The 20,623-nt window shown below is 33.8% G+C and overlaps 1 protein-coding gene across 1 annotated transcript; it reads left to right on the forward strand.

Moving 5' to 3' along the window:
- Positions 1 to 395: 395 nt before the first annotated feature.
- LOC136972489 (transcription initiation factor IIB-like) lies at positions 396 to 4,534 on the forward strand (the record flags this gene model as incomplete). The annotated part of the gene is made up of 3 exons (XM_067267083.1): positions 396 to 490; positions 4,177 to 4,253; positions 4,324 to 4,534. Coding segments are annotated over 3 exons (306 nt in total), but the record flags the coding sequence as incomplete, so codon positions are not given.
- Positions 4,535 to 20,623: the final 16,089 nt, after the last annotated feature.

The following is a 20,623-nucleotide window of genomic DNA, read 5'->3' on the forward strand; positions in this document are numbered from 1 at the left end:
AAAGTAGAGTATCGTCGAACTCGTCTCGGTCCCCTGAGTTCAGATATATACCCAAACACACGAAATTCCCATAGGGAGTAATCTATAGTATACCCAAAAAAATTTTTGATTTTTTCTGACGTTCGTCGTTATATCTCGAAAACTTACTAAAGGAGAATAATAATTTATATGTCACCGCATTCGGTACGATACTCTAATTGCAAAGGTAGCAAGGATTTCATTATAGATATGCAAATTTGTTTCGTAGACGCGATCGACCCCAGAAAAGCAGAGAAAAAGATATCCAGATTTTACTTCTTGTGGTAATCGTGGTCTGATAAAAAAATAACTGAATTGTATTAATTTTTAAGATTGATGAGTTTTTGATATTTGATTAACAGATTCTTATATTTCAGTCACGTTTCTGCTCCAATCTGGGACTTCCAGCCTCTGTACAGAGGGCAGCCACTCACATTGCTAGAAAAGCGATTGAAACAGACATCGTTCCAGGGTAAGTTATGTATTTATGTTTGGTCTCATTTTGCCTTTTTAATTAAATTTATTTACTATTACTTGCCCGCCATTCCAAAATCCATCCGTAACATTGCCTGTCGCCATTTCTTACGGAACTTACGACCAATTGGGAACTTTATTTGTATCGCAAAAATATCGTGGTTATAGAACCATAAGCGACTAACTATAAATTTTGCAGACTTTCAATAATAAAATAATCGTATTATATTGAACAATTTCTGCTTAAGCCCATAAGCAGATATTTAAAGTTTCAAATGTTTGGATAACATAGAAAATTAGTAGTGTGCAATAGCCAAATTTCCTATTTCTGGTTGGTCCAGTTTTTAAATTCCTATTTCTTGAAAGTTAGTTTTACAGCTACAGTTTATGCCATTATATTATTAGTTTGGTTTGCCCAAGCTGTCAATATGATTACTTTTTAGTTGATATTTTCATGTATTTCAGTTTAGTTTATTAATTCAAATGTAATCCTTGCTCTACCTCTGTTAGAAAATATAAAATGCAGTGTTACACATTGTTGTTCAATACATTATATCAAAGTAAATTTTTCTTGGGCTATTTGGTTACAGAAATAATGCATCTTACATTTTCATTTTAAGTTGTAATTTTTCTGCTAATGACAAATAAGCTGTAAAGTAAAATCAAATGAAAACATCATGTGTGATGTTTCTTTCCATTCATTTTTTTGTTTATACTAAGAAATAAAACGGTCGAACATTAAACTTGTTTTCCTGAATGCTGAAAGGTAAGCATAATATTGGCTGGGAGTGTAAAGCAGCATCAGCTAATAATAATCAATAAAGCTGATCTGGCAATTTATTGGCATACCAACTTTTTTAAAGAAAAATGTTAAGGCAGTGTGATTGCTGTCAGAATATTCAACACTGCTTATAAGATGTCTGACTAATTACCCATGCATAGATATGGATAATGGAAATTTAAATTAAAAATAATATATTATAAAATAATCATTAGCCAAACAATTGTTTTGTAAACACAGACTACCATTGTTAGAAAGATAGATGTTGTTACATTTACAATGTCAATCTTAAAAAGTCTCAGTAGTGTAATTTATGCTGTTTTGCTTTGCCACATCAGAATCGAAAATTTCTGATCTTTATTCCATCACCTTTGGCATTAAAACTGGTAGCACAGTGGACCCCCGATATAACGCGCATGTCGGGCGGGAAACAACACCCGCGTTATAAGGTGAACCACGTTATACTATGGCGACACAATAAATTTACTCAGAACGATTTGTGCTACATACTGCTGAAACATCCCATCAACTACGTTACGTACTGTACATATTATGTATTTTAATAAAAAACCAATTTATTTATTAAGTGCTTTATTAAAATTCACACAACATAGTTATACTTCTTAATAAGTACAGTACATACAGTATATGTATTATTTTATTTACGTACATAAGGTACGCTTGAAAATACAGTACTGTATGTAAAAACAAACACTATCTATAACTTGACTAAAATCTATGTATTCGACATCATTTCAATTAACAAAACATCACTTTAAAAACTGAGTAAATTTTGTTTGTTTGCGTTTTGATAACTTCTGTATCATTTCTCTTTTGAAAGATGCTAATTGAAACAATCTGACACTGTTAATATTTTCTTGTGATTCAGCCCATTTTATAACAGTTACCATGGCTGTTATTGCTTCTTTGGTTGGTGGCGGTATATCAGCTATCTCACTGGAACTTTCATCATCATCATCTGTTTCTTCTTGACAATCTTCGTCACTGAAAATGGATTCGATAATCATTTCATCAGTTATATTCTGACAAATATCTTCTCTAGCGTCCAAATCTAACCAATTAGTCAAAGAATCATTAGTTATGTCTGGCTCATTCAATATTTCCCGGATACGAGAAATTTCAGCCTCAGTGAAGATATTATCTGAAGCTGAATCTGAATGTGTTGTGGTTTGGTCGAGATCAACTTGATAATTAGATGTATTTAATTTTCTCCAACAGTTTCTAATTGTCTCTGATGTGGTTGCCTGCCAGGCAAGTCCAATACTGTAGGACACGTCTTTGAAATCCATTTTTTGTAAAAATATGTTGACGTCAATGTCTGATGCTAATAATGACTTCATCATTTCGCTTCGGTAATTTGTTTTGAAAGCACTAATAATGCCTTGATCTAAGGGTTGTATAAGAGCAGTAGTATTTTTAGAAGATACATTACTTTTATTTTACCATCGTCAGACACAAGGTTATCAGCAGGTGGATGAGCTGGGCAATTATCTAAGAGAAGCAAAGCTTTTGAATCTAGACTCAATCCTCTCAGAAATTTTCGCACAGACGGAACAAAGGAATTGTGAAACCAGTCATGAAATATTTTAGAAGTCATCCAAGCGTTTATGCTGTTTTTATAAACAACTAGCAGAGATTTTATATTGACTGACTTGAAACATTGTGGGTTTTGACTTTTACCTATGAGTGGCGTCAATTTGTTATTACCAGCTTTATTTACACAAAATAAAGCTGTTATCCTTTCCTTATTTAGTTTTAATCCAGATCCTTACCTTTCTTTGCTTAGTTTTAATGTCTTTTGTGGGTTACTTTTTAGATCTAAGGTTTTACTTGGCAACATTCTGTTATATAATGTAGTCTTATCAGTTATAAACTTGTGCATCAGTATACCCTTCTTTCTTAATGGAAATTGTGAACTGTTTGGAAAATTCTGCAGCGCCTTCAATATCACTAGACTTTGCTTCACCATAAATGGAAATTTGGAAGATGCCATGTCGTTTTTGCCAACGCCACAACCAACCGTCAGAAGCCTTAAAATCTCCTTCTGCTTTTAAGCATATATGAAATTTTTCAGCCTGCAACTTTAAAGCAGTTTCAGATACGGAAATACCTTCACTTCTTTTTGCACAAACCATGCATAGAGGCAATCGACAACATTTTGATTTTTTCCAAGTCTTGTCTTTTTTCGAGTAAGCCCAGCATCTTGGTCAAGCTTATCAACAAATGATTTGTTTTGTCTCCTCTGCCATCCAACCCCTTACAGTTGCTTCAGATATGCTTCAGATATGCTCTTCTTATGTTTGCTTTCGGAACTCCGCTCTTTACTTTAGCAATAATGTCAAGCTTTTCTTTCACACTGTAAGGTTTTCTTTTACTCATCATGCATACAATAATTAAACACTATTCAAAATATATGCAGGAACTCAATACATACACAATTACTCAGTACGCAGTAACAATAAAATGCGCTACTCACTAACGCCTCACGGACCTGTATAAACGTGTTTGAGCTTATGGCGTCGTGAACATCGCCCGCGCTATAACCGAGTGCGCGGTATAGCAAGCAGCGCTATAACGAGGGTCCACTTTAATTTTATATTTTAGTCTATAGTTTCGACGTAAGTACTTTAGTTTTTACTTAATAATCATCATCTTATATAAGACTTTTATATCAAGAAGTTTCTGTAACTTAACCAGGTCCTTAATTGCCAAAAGTCTGTAATTACTGTTTATAAATTTGGACTCATCTGATTCATTTAGAAATCACTCCAAATTTATCTATTATATTTAAAATTGTAAATATTATAAATATATTTATATTTGGAATTAAATTTATATCCAAACAAGCTTTCCTCTCAACAGTTGTGTGTGTGCTTTTTTAGACGCAGTCCCATTTCTGTAGCGGCGGCGGCCATCTACCTGGCCAGTCAGGCCTCTGGAGACAAGAAGACTCAAAAAGGTAATTATTTTTTTTTCTTTCAAATTAAGAAAAAGAAACAGAAACAACTTTTGTATTTTTTATTCTTTAGAAATTGGTGACGTTGCTGGAGTGGCTGCAATTACCATTCGTCAGTCTTACAAATTGATGTATCCTCGGGCTGCTGATCTCTTACCAAAAGACTTCAGATTTCATACACCCATTGAACAATTACCTAAAGCATGAGACTACGTGTATGATATATAGATATAATAATTAATAATAAATTTTTTTGAAGTATAAAAAACATATAATACCTTGCTTTACTGTTGAGCGTTTCTTGATTTTTACTTGATATATACTTACTGTAATTACAAAATAATGCGATATTTTAAATCTTACAGTCTGTGATATATATATATATATACATATAATATAATTTCTCTACAGTTTCGTTTTATTTGTTATTTTTTCAAAACAAAGAAAACATTTACGATTTTTTATTTTTTTAGTATTGTTTTAATTTTTGGTACACTACTCTTTTAAACATCAAATAAAATAATATCTTTTCAACATACTGAAGACTTTTATAATTTCAACAGAAAGTAACACTGCCGTTCTGCTAATTTTATGTCATATTAACAATTTTTTCTATAATAAATCATCATTATATAATTTTGTATTGTCTATTGTTTATATATAATATATAATTCAGCGTTTATTGCTACAATAAACAATATATTAATGTTCAATGATCCCAATATTTTATTATTAAATATATTGTGCAATTATATTAAACGAATGCACTGTACAGAACAGTGGCGTGCCGTGACATTTGATGATAGGAAAGCTGTGTTTCTGTAAAAAGCCGACATCCAGGGGCAATCACAGTTAATTGTGCGTTAGTAACGGTCTAGGGTCCATTCGTACGTGCGAGGTGGCGGAAGAGAAAGACAAGTATCTGACAAAAACCGTTTATTTTAATATAAAATAAACATGCACTATGTACAAAATAGTTTGCTTTAGGACAATCAGCCGTTCGGACGTCCTGGGCGTCGATGTAGTTATTTGATAGTCGATCGAAGGTGGCCCTGGGACATTGGCGTTGACAAGTCTGTAAGGCACGGGGAGATTTTTTCCATTGGCGTCGGGGACACGGTCTAAGTCCGAAGTGGCACGGGTTGCGGGTTGGCACAATAGACGAGAAATTGTTCTTTTATTGCGCGTTGACACACGGCGTTTTGGTTATTCGGAACGTTAAACGAGCGCCAGGCCTCCTCGATTGTCGGAGATTATATCAATCTCTGTTCTTTCTTTCATCCATTTTGATTGGTCGTTCTTTCTCAATCACGCTTCCCGAGTGGTTGGTCCCTGGTTACTAAACGTAAGGAGACACTTACTTGGAGCGCGAGAAAAGTCAAAATCGAAGACGAATTCGATTTTCCACCGATCATAGGACGACTTCCTTTCGCGATTTATGGTTTCTGCCTGGCAGTTTGATATAAACAATGGGTGTCCGACTACAAACGACTTTTACCTATGTTTTTTTAAAGTAGTAAATTTCTCTGTAAAATAACAGTTTTTTCGCGTTTTTCGTGACGGGTCAGACCTGTCCGGAACCTCACGTTTCCATAAAAGTTTTAAACAAATACTGGAAATAACAAAAATAAACAATTTATGTATTTTAGTTCTAAAATACAAATAATACATACATAATACAAATTGATATGATACAAACAATAATAGAAAAACTTGTTTTTTTAATTTTTTATAAACTAATTCTATTCGGCGAGTTTTTCCACAAAGTCGTTAGTTACTTTATCATAAAAGTCGCTGGTCGTCGACTCCATCAACGTATTTGAAAGCTCTTTTTCTATCGAAAGCAACGCTAGCGACCACAATTTTTCCTCTGACCGAGTGGACGTTCCTGGCCAATGTATGAATTTGCTTCGTGGTCGAAAAACTGCGCTCAGCAGACCCACTGGTAGATGGTACCGTAAAAATTAATGACATTAAATCATATAATTCTTTCAGTACGTCTTTGTTCGAATCGTCATTAATTATAATACTATTTATGTCTAAGAGTTACTTGTCAATATTGTCCGGACACGAATATAAATATTGCGATTCGCTACGTAATTTAGATAAATCAAAAAATTTCGCATAAAATTTATTTAATTTAAATAATTAAAACACGCTTGGAAAAATTGTTTTTCATAATATTAAAATCATTAACATATTATTACGAATTTAGTCTCTGTAATCCAAAAAGTTATTGGTAGACCAATCTCACAGCAATATCATTGGCAAATTGATTTTATTTAGAATTACATCATATGCATTTCGGGTTGGTCTAATTTATTCCAACCCCTCTTCAGTGCTAAAACAAGAAAATTTTTTAGAACACGACATCAATGTATGACGACAACTAGTTTTAAAAAGGAGAGAACTTACAATAAACGTTGGTGTAAATTACAACATTATATTTATATGGGTTGGAGGACACCCCTTCCTCACATTGACTGCTATCCTAAAATTACAACTTTTTGTATATATCTTATTAATGTATGGCTAATTTAAATAAAAATTGCAAACAACACCTATACTCACAAATTAAAAAATTGTTTTCACCACAGATGTATAATAAACACTCTAAAAACAACAAATGATTAAATAAACTGGCAAACAAATGTATAGGTATAATGCATTCACGAAGCATAAATTACTTTAACAAATTAACCACACTATTAGTTCATGTATACCACATTGAATTCTATTACAATAGTAATCACGTGACGACTTCCTATTACAGTAGAGCATCGATTATCCGACTTAATTGGGGACTGGGGTTGGTCGGATAACCGAAAAGTATGAAAAAATACATTATTAGTATAGTGTATTAGGCCTGGTTTAAATACTAGCCTCCCTTTCATGGTCGAGCCGTGTTGCCAGCTAAAACATGCAAAAATTTAACAAAAATAATATTAAAGTAGCCAAGACATAGCCAAATATTGTAGCGCCACATCACTAGCGGACATTTGAATTTGCCGACTAGAACGCGGTCGGTTAACCGATAAGTCGGTTAATCGGGGGTCGGATAATCGATGCTCTACTGTACTTATTAATTTATTTTAGCGCCATCTATTACATTGTACCAGTGGTAATCAATTTCTATACCTTTCGAATTATTAATTAAATTATTATTTTTTTGATTTCTTATTTCTATATGTTCTTTGAATTTTCTTTTATACATGTCTTTTTCAACATGCAAAATTTTAATATTATTTCGATTAATGTTACAATTATTATTATTGTGGTTAAACCATGGAGAATTACTGTACTTGAGTCGGATGGCAGATTCATGTTCTTTGAATCTTACTTCTAACACACTCCAGGTTTCACCAATATACACACACGGATTATGACAATTACATTCAAGTTTATATACAACACCAGCTTTTTTTAAAAAAATCTAACTTATTATTACTACTATTATTAATATATCTACAAATATTTTGTGAAAGTTTATTAGTCAAGGATGAGGCCAAACAAATGTTATGATTATTAATACTATTATTACAATTCTCAAAAGATATTTTTAACATATGGAAACCTTTTATATGTTTTGTCAGCTTTAAACTTAGTATTGTACCTATTCTTTAAATAATATGTTTTCCATTTTGTAAGAATGAATTTCGGATAATCGTTCATTATAAATATTAAACTCAAAGAATTGGAAACAAAATTTATGTTATAATCATCAGATATTCTTGTATATATGTTTTTTAATTCAATAAGGTAAGAATTCTTTTTAATGTAATCAGGGATATATGAATGATAATTAATAGTTTTGTTAACGTTACATGATTTTGTAAGTTATAAAATCAAATTTTTTAGGGTTGTTAACTATGGTAATATCTAAATAATTAATTTTCTTATTCGTTTCCTCTTCAATATCAAACTGTATATCCCTGTATGTATTATTTATTGAATTATATATGGTTTCTTTATTAGTCAAGTTTCTATTATATACTATCAGATAGTCATCCACAAACCTCATTATTAACTTTATGCCCCAAATTTCACTAATTTGTGTATCGATATTGTGACGGTCGGGATATTGTGAACTTTATCATTTATATGTACTTTTATAATCTTTTAACTATATTTTATACAAACTCTACATTTTATACAAAAACGGAACGAAATAGACCAAAAAGGGTTAGTTAAACGGGAAATCAACTGATAAATTCTGTTGATAAGAACAGTTTAAACTCGATTCCCACGAGTTGAGTTCCTTGTTAAGATGAGTCAAATTTCGGTGACACGACTACGTCACCAATAATTTTATTGGTCCAAGAAGATCATCTCTTCTGACGAAATCAAAGAAGGGCCTGCAAACTCCCTCCCCATATAAAAAGGGAGCACGATGAGTAAGACGAAGAAGTTGTTACTGACCGTGTGTTTGTGCGCTCAAAAGGATAGTTACCTGTCGCCGCCAATCCTCCCTCATCATCGATATTCAAGCCGAACTGTCATCGTTACACTTCCTATCTGAACAACTATTACCTGTTAGTGGACAGAGTCATTACCAACGATCTACTACAAGATCATCTATTCTTAGTCCGAACGCCTACAACGGTCTATAAGGATATCATCGATTATTACATCGACATCCGACTACATATCTTAAGGTATTTATCCTACACGCGAATATTTGTAAGCTCTCTCTCTCTCTCTAATCCGCGTAGATTAATGTTCGCGGATCGCGCGTCATGTAACTTATCATCGCCTGTAAAGTAATCGTTTGTACCTAATTAGACCTATGGAAAAAATAAACGGGTATATTTTTATATATAAATCTCTGGGTGCGTTCCTTCCGTCATCCTCTCCACTCGCTTCATTCCGGGTCTAACCCATACGTAACCGCTCGCGCAATTGATTTTCTGTATCAATCTAAGGATACAGTGGTGTCATCCTGACGTGGTATCAAAGAGATACCGGCCCTATAGTCACAATATCAATCATGACCAATTCAGCTAATTTTGGCCCCATCTCTGACCCCATGTTGATACCATCTTTCTGTCTATAAAACATGCCATCAACCTCAAAATAATTATTTTTGTAAGCAAATTTTATTAAATTTATCAAATTCTTATGGATACTAAGATCTTTTAAACTGTTTTCTATCAAAATCCAATTTATGCTAAGATACATATTTTTTATGTCTAAACTCATTAATCTGAATTCTGAATTCTCCTTTTTTAATTTCCGTAATCTATTAATAACGGTATCCGTATTTTTTATACTGTAGACTGAATTATCAATATTATTTCAAAGCATCATTTTCGGCATATTTTGCTTTTTTATAACTAAAACATCAAAATATGCCGAAAATGATGCTTTCGCTTTTCCATATTTGATGGGTCACCGAAAACAAACAATTCTACAGAATCAAACAAAATTTTTTACAAATAAGCCTTAAAATGTCAGCTGTCGAAGTATATAATGAAAATGTGGTTTAAAATAAAATTGGCTGGTAAAAATACATGTAATTCCTCTAGTAATAAAAAAACGAAATTGCTTTCCGAACAACCCAATACTTAGTTACTGTCTATTACAAAAACTATTGTTGTTACTTTAAATATGTAAGGGGTTATAAAGCGATTTTCAATCGTAATATGAGAATTCAGTGTTTTAGTTTTACACTTTTTAATCTTGTTTTATGGCGAATAATTTCATCTGCGTGATCGAACTCTGTCATAAAATACATACAGCGCATAATATCCTTGTGTACTTCAAGTAATACAGTATCGAATAATATTTCGAAACTGTCTTTTGATTGAATTTAGTTTAGAATGATTGATATATTAATAATTTATGAATTTTGTTATTACAATTGTTGAATATTTCTGTGGAATATGTTTATATTATTTTGTAAGATTATGTATACTTATGTTTCTGTTTTTTTGTTCTATCCCCACATCAGGGTCTTTTGTACCAGAATGCTAAATAAATAAATAAATATTTCAAAACTGTTTCACACTTGATCTCTTCTGGTTCCTTACAAAGCTTAATTTACTTCTGACGCCTGTGGGTAGCACTTTCTTAAATAATTTATAACGGTAACAAAAACATTGTTAGCGTGTTAAGGTTAAATATAAAAATTCCATAAAGTTCTCGAAGGATTTTGCACACTCACATTTTATATTAAATGGGTCGTGTCGAAACCATGTGTGCCGTTCAACATTAAATCGTTCACTTTATTCATCAAACAACAAAATTTATATTTTTAAATTAAATATTAATTCCGTACCAACAATGGCTGGGCAAGCGATCTTTGTCTAGTGACGCCGAAAGAATGAAATGTATAAATATTGAAAATAATTTACGTATTTAATTCTCAAGAAAACTCAAAACATATCTAATTTTTGCAGTGTCATTATGAACAGTAGAACAAGTACGAACGATGAATTTCCATCACTATTGTTAATTGTCTACTTGGACTTTACTTATTAACAGGACTTTATACTGGTGTTTAAAGGTTGGCACAGTAATGAAAGTAATGAGTCCGAAAAGAAAAATGAAATTATAACAGAATTAATACAAGGAGGTGGATATAAATTATTAGGAAATGACCCAAGAAAAAGTATGCAAAAGGACTTAAACAAAGAATTAGAAGATATAAAAAAACGCAATCTGATAACCGATGAAGAACTTAAAAAAATTAAAAGTGAAAACAATCGTATACCTAAATTTAATATTAGGGTAAAAACGCATAAAAATCCAGTTAAGTACAGACCGTTAACTGATGTTAAAAATTATGTGTATTACAATTTAGAAAAATTTAAAAAAAATAAGCTTGATACGTTAGAAATTTCTGATTATAGTTTTAAAAATGTTGATTTCTTATTAAATAGATTAAAACACGATAATATTATAATTAATAAACATAGGAAATTGTTATCTTTAGATGTAAAAAGTATGTACCCTAGTATAACAAAAAGGAACATTGAAAAATCTTTACAGAAAATTAACGCACCAAATTGGATTATAAAATTGTGTTTGTTAGTAATGGAAAACAATCATTTCAAGTATGGTGATAACTTTTATAGTCAAACTGAAGAGATACCAATAGGAACATGCATAGGCCCAAGACTTGCCGAAATCTTTATGATAGACATAGATAAAAAAAAATTAAAGCTATAAAAGGAATAATATTTTATAATAGGTATGTAGACGATTGTATTATTTTATTTGACTAGTGAAGATATAATTTTAAAACAGGCAAACTCAATAGAAACAAACATACAATTTGAGGCCGAAAAAGAATGTAATAATAGTTTAAACTTAGATATAACCATCAATAGAACTGACAGTAAATTAGAATTCAAAAAATTTATAAAACCTATGCAAATTCCAAAAGAACTACATTACAAAACCATCGTTCCTTAAGCTATGAAATTTAACATTTTTAAAATGTACATAGAAAAAATTAAAAACAACTAGTAAATTAGAAAATCAAGAAATAGAAATAGAACAAGTCATTAAAATGTTCTTACTGAATAGTTACCCCAAAAAAAAACATTAGAAAAATGGTTAAACTGGACTACTAATAATGGTAATAAAAATAGAAATTTTGAAAAAGATAAAATACATACTGTATATGTATTATTTTATTTACGTACATAAGGTACGCTTGAAAATACAGTACTGTATGTAAAAACAAACACTATCTATAACTTGACTAAAATCTATGTATTCGACATCATTTCAATTAACAAAACATCACTTTAAAAACTGAGTAAATTTTGTTTGTTTGCGTTTTGATAACTTCTGTATCATTTCTCTTTTGAAAGATGCTAATTGCAACAATCTGGCACTGTTAATATTTTCTTGTGATTCAGCCCATTTTATTACAGTTACCATGGCTGTTATTGCCTCTTTGGTTGGTGGCGGTATACAGCTATCCCACTGGCACTTTCTTCATCATCTGCTTCTTCTTGACAATCTTCGTCACTGAAAATGGATTCGATAATCATTCTGACAAATATCTTCTCTAGCGTCCAAATCTAACCAATTAGTCAAAGAATCATTAGTTATGTCTGGCTCATTCAATATTTCCCGGATACGAGAAATTTCAGCCTCAGTGAAGATATTATCTGAAGCTGAATCTGAATGTGTTGTGGTTTGGTCGAGATCAACTTGATAATTAGATTTATTTAATTTTTTCTAACAGTTTCTAATTGTCTCTGATGTGATTGTTAAAGGAAAATATTTAATTTTTTGTTATGTCGGGTTCCACCACCAGATTGCGCCATTGTAGTCTGCATACTGGCAATACTGCCACGTGTTTCTCATTCCTCTTTTCTCTCTTTGTCTTCCAGTTTGGAGTGTCTTTTATCAGGTTATGGGCCCAGGCTACGTCAGAATTAAGTATCTGAACTTTATTGATCAAGCCGTCTTACTGAAAATGGAATCTGTAAGTAATAATTTTACTATTGCTAAACTGAACGGTGCTGAAAACTGGAACTTATGGAAGTTTAGAGTAGAAGTTCACATGCGGTCCAAAGGATGGATAGACGTGTTGCGTGAAACACTGACAGACAAAGAAAGATTGAGACTAGACGAAAGAGTGCAAGATGTTATTGTATCTCTTGTAGAAGACAGAGTTTTGTCCCATCTAATAAGTTGTAAAACAGCATCTGAAATGTGGAAGAAATTGACTAGTCTATTTGAACCCAAATCATCTATCGGAAAGTATCTTTTACAAAAGGAATTCTTTGACTACGAATTTCAAGCCAAAGGACTAGGAACGCATATCTCTGATTTAGAGAATATTGTAGCAAAATTGAAGGCGCAAGATGATGAGATCTCTGAAACCATGCTTATGACTAAAATAATTTCTTCCCTGCCACCTGAATATGCACACTTTGTAACTGCCTGGGAATCTGTCGTTGAAAAAGAACGTACTTTGCACAATCTAACATCCAGACTGCTTCTTGAAGAGAGTAGACTCACAGAGAATAACTCCAACAAAGAAAAACTGGACAATGTTGCACTTCCATCTCATAAAATCTACAATACCAAAGCCAGGTCGAGCAATAAGAGATTTCCATGCCATTTTTGTGATAAAATTGGTCATTTCATAGCTCAGTGTCCAGCTAGACTACAAAAAGAAAAAGAAAAGAGGACAACAAGAAAGAATGATAGAAGGAAAGCAGCATTCATCGGTGTGAATATGGCGGAGGTAGCACCAAGTGAAAACTCGTGGATTGCAGACAGTGGAGCCAGCGATCACATGTGCGCAAAGAAAGAATGGTTCCTTAGTTATTCAGAATTTGATAAACCAAAGTTGATAAAGATTGGTGACGGATCATATCTTAAAGCTTATGGATCAGGCAAAGTCGAACTTTTAGCTAACAATGGCAAATCAAACATTTTATCAAGTCTCAACAACGTCCTATACGTTCCAGATCTGAAGTTTAATCTATTCTCAATCAGCTCAGCATCAGACAGAGGCTTCAGTATGATTTACAACAAAAGAGGTTGTAGACTTGTTCGAGACAATGAAGTGTTTGCTATCGGAACAAAGAAAGAAAAGCTATACTATATGCATTTTGAAAAATACCTGAAAAACACAGCTTTCGTTGGAACACACAGGAAGAAGGAAAACATAAGAAAATTCCATGAACGATTAGCTCATCAAAACATTAAACGAGTTCGAGAAATTTTAAAGAAATGTGGAATAGAGTACGAAGATGACCCTGACTTCTTCTGTGAATCCTGTATGAAGGGAAAACAACATCGAATTCCCTTCAAGTTAAGTACTTCAAGAGCAAAAGCACCAGGTGAATTATTACACATCGATCTATGTGGACCTATGGAGGCAGAATCTGTAGGAGGAGCTCGCTATTTCCTGCTTGTAAAAGATGACCTAAGTCACTTCAGAATTGTATACTTCTTAAAAGGAAAGAATGAAGCCAAAGATAGAATCCGAAAATGCATCAAATACATCAAAAATAACTTAAACTACAAAGTCAAGATAATAAGGACAGACAATGGTAAAGAAGAAGTTAACCGTTTAATCAAAGAAACCGAAGAAGAAGAAGGAATTGTTCATCAGTTATCCTGTAAATACTCACCACAACAAAACGGCAGAATAGAAAGAGAAATGCGAACAATCGTTGAAGCAGCTAGAACAATGATCCATGCAAGAGGATTATCCAAGTCACTTTGGGCAGAAGCTGTAAACACAGCTGTACATGTTATAAATCTAACCGGAAGGAGTAGTGTTGAAGGAAAAACACCATATGAAGTATGGTACAACAAAAGTATAGATATAAGTCAATTACGTGTGTTTGGAGAGACTGCACATGTCCATGTACCTAAGGAAAAGCGTTTAAAGTGGGACGCTAAGAGTAAAAAAGGTTTGTTTGTGGGCTATGGATATAACACCAAAGGCTTCAGAATCTACTTTCCCGAAGATGATGATGTCCAGATCGTTCGTGATGTGGAATTTAATGATGAAAAACAAACTGGAAATTCACAGTCAGATAAAATACCAACTGAAGAGAGCGTAACTCTAGATCTTAATGAAGAAAACTCAATCTTTGTTAAAAGCGATACTGAAGAAGAAGAATCTGAATCAGCTTTAGAAGAAGCATGTGAAGAAACGGAACAGGAAAATAGAGAAAGTCAAACAAAAAACAAAACGTACAACTTAAGAAGTAAGAATGAAATTAAACTGCCATCAAGGTACGATCATCATGCAATGATTGCAGATTGTGAACAGATATCTGCTTCAGAAGCCTTAACTCAACCAAAGTGGAAGAAGGCAATGGAAGAGGAAATAAATGCCTTAAATAAAAATAATACTTGGATCTTAGTAGACCTCCCTGAAGGTCAAAGATCTCTAACAACCAAATGGGTATTTCGCACTAAATACAGGAAAGATGGCTCAGTCGAGAAGTACAAAGCTCGCTTAGTAGTGCGTGGATTTCAACAAAAACAAGGAATCGATTACACAGAAACTTACTCCCCTGTAGCGCAATATGATTCAATCAGATTTTTATTGGCCTTTGCAGCAAAAGAAAAACGACAGCTACTTCAATTTGATGTGAAAACCGCCTTTCTGCACGGTGACCTAGAGGAGGAAATCTACATAACACAGCCTGAAGGATTTATTAAGTCAAGTCAAGCAAACAAAGTATACTTGCTAAAGAAAAGTCTATATGGCTTGAAACAAGCCCCCAGAAAATGGAATGAAAAATTCTCGGAATTCCTTAAATCTAAGAAGTTTATAGCTACAGAATCAGATCCATGTGTATTTGTGAATATGAAACCTGAAGTAGTAGTTGTCCTATATGTTGATGATGGATTAGTGATTGGTGACAACCTTAAAACAATGAAAGAATTGATGGAAGAATTAAACAGAAAATTTGAGATAACATGGGGAAAAGTCAACAGATATCTTGGAATGGAAATAGAACAACACACCAACGGTTCTATCTTTATCTGCCAGTCCCAATACATTGAAAAACTACTTAGTTTGTTCAATATGGATGAATCAAACCCTACCTTTACTCCAATTGAACAATCAAAGGATGAAACAGCTGACACAAAGGAAGCTAAAGGTATGCCATACAGAGAACTAATAGGTGGCCTCCTATATTTGTCCACTATTAGTAGACCGGATATAACGTTTGCTGTAAATTACCTAAGTAGACATGTAGAAAATCCAAAACACCATCACTGGATTCAAGCTAAGAGAATTTTAAGATACTTAAGAGGAACTACTGATTATGGAATCTTATACAATGGCAATGAAAAACTAGCTCTTTATAGTGATGCAGACTTTGCTGGAAACTTGGAGGATAGACGTTCCACATCAGGATACTTACTAATGTATTCAGGAGGAGCAGTATCGTGGCACTCCAGAAAACAGAGAACTGTTGCATTATCCACTGCTGAAGCAGAGTACGTTTCTGCCAGCGAAGCTATTAGAGAAATGCTGTTTATGAGAAAATTCGGATTAGAACTAAAAATGCTAAGTAAGGAACCTACAATAATGTATGTTGACAACAACAGTGCAATTCACATGATTACTAAAGATGATAAGAAAGCTTCTAAACGAACCAAACATATTGACGTTAAATACCATTTTGTGAAGGAAAAGATAGGAACAGAAATAACGGTAGAGCACATAGACAGCAACGAACAGTTGGGTGATATATTTACAAAACCACTATCTCGGATTAAATTTGAGTACTTTAGAAATTGCATAGGAGTCTGCAAATTTAAATGAAATCGCTCCTATGCACTCTGGACCTGTCTCCTAGTTTTTTCTTTGTGTCTTGTTTGTAATGAGTGTAACAAAAATGTAAAAATTTAGGAGGAGTGTTAAAGGAAAATATTTAATTTTTTTGTTATGTCGGGTTCCACCACCAGGGTGCGCCATTGTAGTCTGCATACTGGCAATACTGCCACGTGTTTCTCACTCCTCTTTCTCTCTTTGTCTTCCAGTTTGGAGTGTCTTTTATCAGTGATTACCTGCCAGGCAAGTCTAATACTGTAGGACACGTCTTTGAGATCCATTTTTTGTAAAAATATGTTGACGTCAATGTCTGATGCTAGTAATGACTTCATCATTTCGCTTCGGTAATTTGTTTTGAAAGCACTAATAATGCCTTGATCTAAGGGTTGTATAAGAGCAGTAGTATTTTTAGAAGATACATTACTTTTATTTTACCATCGTCAGACACAAGGTTATCAGCAGGTGGATGAGCTGGGCAATTATCTAAGAGAAGCAAAGCTTTTGGATCTAGACTCAATCCTCTCAGAAATTTTCGCACAGACGGAACAAAGGAATTGTGAAACCAGTCATGAAATATTTTAGAAGTCATCCAAGCGTTTATGCTGTTTTTATAAACAACTAGCAGAGATTTTATATTGACTGACTTGAAACATTGTGGGTTTTGACTTTTATCTATGAGTGGCGTCAATTTGTTATTACCAGCTTTATTTACACAAAATAAAGCTGTTATCCTTTCCTTATTTAGTTTTAATCCAGATCCTTACCTTTCTTTGCTTAGTTTTAATGCCTTTTGTGGGTTACTTTTTAGATCTAAGGTTTTACTTGGCAACATTCTGTTATATAATGTAGTCTTATCAGTTATAAACTTGTGCATCAGTATACCCTTCTTTCTTAATGGAAATTGTGAACTGTTTGGAAAATTCTGCAGCGCCTTCAATATCACTAGACTTTGCTTCACCATAAATGGAAATTTGGAAGATGCCATGTCGTTTTTGCCAACGCCACAACCAACCGTCAGAAGCCTTAAAATCTCCTTCTGCTTTTAAGCATATATGAAATTTTTCAGCCTGCAACTTTAAAGCAGTTTCAGATACGGAAATACCTTCACTTCTTTTTGCACAAACCATGCATAGAGGCAATCGACAACATTTTGATTTTTTCCAAGTCTTGTCTTTTTTCGAGTAAGCCCAGCATCTTGGTCAAGCTTATCAACAAATGATTTGTTTTGTCTCCTCTGCCATCCAACCCCTTACAGTTGCTTCAGATATGCTTCAGATATGCTCTTCTTATGTTTGCTTTCGAAACTCCGCTCTTTACTTTAGCAATAATGTCAAGCTTTTCTTTCACACTGTAAGGTTTTCTTTTACTCATCATGCATACAATAATTAAACACTATTCAAAATACATGCAGGAACTCAATACATACACAATTACTCAGTACGCAGTAACAATAAAATGCGCTACTCACTAACGCCGCACGGACCTGTATAAACGTGTTTGAGCTTATGGCGTCGTGAACATCGCCCGCGCTATAACCGAGTGCGCGGTATAGCAAGCAGCGCTATAACGAGGGTCCACTTTAATTTTATATTTTAGTCTATAGTTTTCGACGTAAGTACTTTAGTTTTTACTTAATAATCATCATCTTATATAAGACTTTTATATCAAGAAGTTTCTGTAACTTAACCAGGTCCTTAATTGCCAAAAGTCTGTAATTACTGTTTATAAATTTGGACTCATCTGATTCTTTTAGAAATCACTCCAAATTTATCTATTATATTTAAAATTATAAATATTATAAATATATTTATATTTGGAATTAAATTTATATCCAAACAAGCTTTCCTCTCAACAGTTGTGCGTGCTTTTTTAGACGCAGTCCCATTTCTGTAGCGGCGGCGGCTATCTACCTGGCCAGTCAGGCCTCTGGAGATAAGAAGACTCAAAAAGGTAATTATTATTTTTTCTTTCAAATTAAGAAAAAGAAACAGAAACAACTTTTGTATTTTTTATTCTTTAGAAATTGGTGACGTTGCTGGAGTGGCTGCTATTACCATTCGTCAGTCTTACAAATTGATGTGTCCTTGGGCTGCTAATCTCTTCCCAAAAGACTTCAGATTTCATACACCCATTGAACAATTACCAAAAACATGAGACTGTACCTGTATGATATATAGATATAATAAATAATAATAAATTTTTTTGAAGTATAAAAAACATAATGCCTTGCTTTACTGTTGAGCGTTTCTTGATTTTTACTTGATATATACTTATGGCATTATTTTGTAATTACAGTATTTTAAATCTTACGGTCTGTAAGATATATTATATGTATATATATATATATATAATTTCGGTTAATGTTACCCTAGGTCACAAAATGGCGGCGGCTGGATTTTTTCCCCATCCTGGCGACCGCGATGGGGAAAAATTTTTCCCTAGAGTCGTGACGTCGACGCCTTGGAGAATTTTTCCCTGTTCGGTTTCATACCTGAGTTCGACGTTGGCGAGTGTCCTGTAACCTCGAAACGGCGACTTTCGTGTGTGTAAATTTGGGACGGTAGAGGGAGCTTTTTCGTGACGTCGTGCGAGAGTAATATCGGCGGGTAATTCGTAGTGGTTTTACGAACGAATATGCAAATGCTTGATCTGTGACGTGAATTCTGTTCATTTCGATTCAATTTTATGCAAATTGCCTACCAGTTGGAAACGCCTGCTGCTGTGTTACAGTTCGGTTGAACAGTCGTATTTCTTTTCATAACGATTTATCGGTTTCGAAATAACTATTAGCGCTTAATATTTGTTATTATTACTTCCTGTATTTGTAAGTATTCCTATTTCTTTTATTGTAATATTTCGCTAAGCGTTAGAAAAACCTCTAATTAGAAATTAAGGAAAGGCTTTGTTTTTTTTTACCTACATCCCAACCTCCCCTCTTTTAGTTTATTACAAATTGTTCGGAAATGAGTGATTTAGTCGATTTGCTTTCCAACGACGAATTTTGGTCGAAATGCACTTGCCGTGATTTTTACAAGTTGATGGAAGGCGAATTTTTGGAGTTAGGTGTACCTCCTCTTATCGATAGCGCATTTAAATTTGCTGCGAAATTAGGAATACAGCCGACCGAGGCCATTTGCATTTATTGTGATTCCCTATGCAAATTATACTACCGGAGTAATAGAGAAAGCTGTTTCCTGCGATGCACGAAGTGCCGTACAATGACTTCAGCCTTCGAAGGTACATTTAAAAGTAAATTTGGTCGCATTTCCTGGGGTAGCATTCTGTCGTTTATATGGAACTATCTTTGTCTGGAATGTACTGCGACGACCTCTGCGATTGCGGCAGGCATATCTAGAAAGGCGGGTGTCGATTGGTCCAATCACATAAGGTTGGTAATGCTTATTGCTATGAGTAATATGTCATCATTTAAAATCGGAGGGCCAAATAAAACAGTGGAGATTGACGAGACTGTCATATGTAAGAGAAAGTACGAGAGAGGGCGTATATTAAAGAGCACGAAATGGGTGGTTGGCGGAATCTGCCGGGAAGACAAGAATTGCTTCGTATGTCAGGTTAACGACAGATCAGAAAATACTTTGAATTGGATCGTGTATAAATACGTAAATTCAGGCAGCACTATAATAACGGACGAATGGAAAGGATACATGCATATTGACGACATCGAAGGGGTAGCAGTCGAACATAGGACAGTAAATCATTCGAAAAATTTCGTCGATCCCAAAACAGGAGATCATACTCAGAATATCGAACGCCTCTGGGGCTATTTAAAAAACAAGAAACACCTGCCAAAACACTATACTAGTGATCTATCTGACTCGTACATGTACTTGTTTATGTATAAGAAATTCTTGAATTGGCCCTCCAGGAAACCAGGCGAGAGATTTCAAATTTTTGCTCAACACTTACGCAACATCTATCCTGGCAGTGGAAAAGTGCCGATTTGGCGCGAGCCCGAAACCGTTCCTTCGGCGCCCGCGGCGATTACGAAGCAGAAAGGAAACAAGAAGGGAAAGATGCCAAAAAGCAGGAAAGTGCTTCCACATCAAAAGAAGGAAAACGCCAATCGACAAATAAA

Source organism: Centruroides vittatus, unplaced genomic scaffold, assembly GCF_030686945.1.
Source record: "Centruroides vittatus isolate TY-2023 unplaced genomic scaffold, ASM3068694v2 contig_2937, whole genome shotgun sequence".
NCBI lineage: Eukaryota > Metazoa > Arthropoda > Arachnida > Scorpiones > Buthidae > Centruroides > Centruroides vittatus.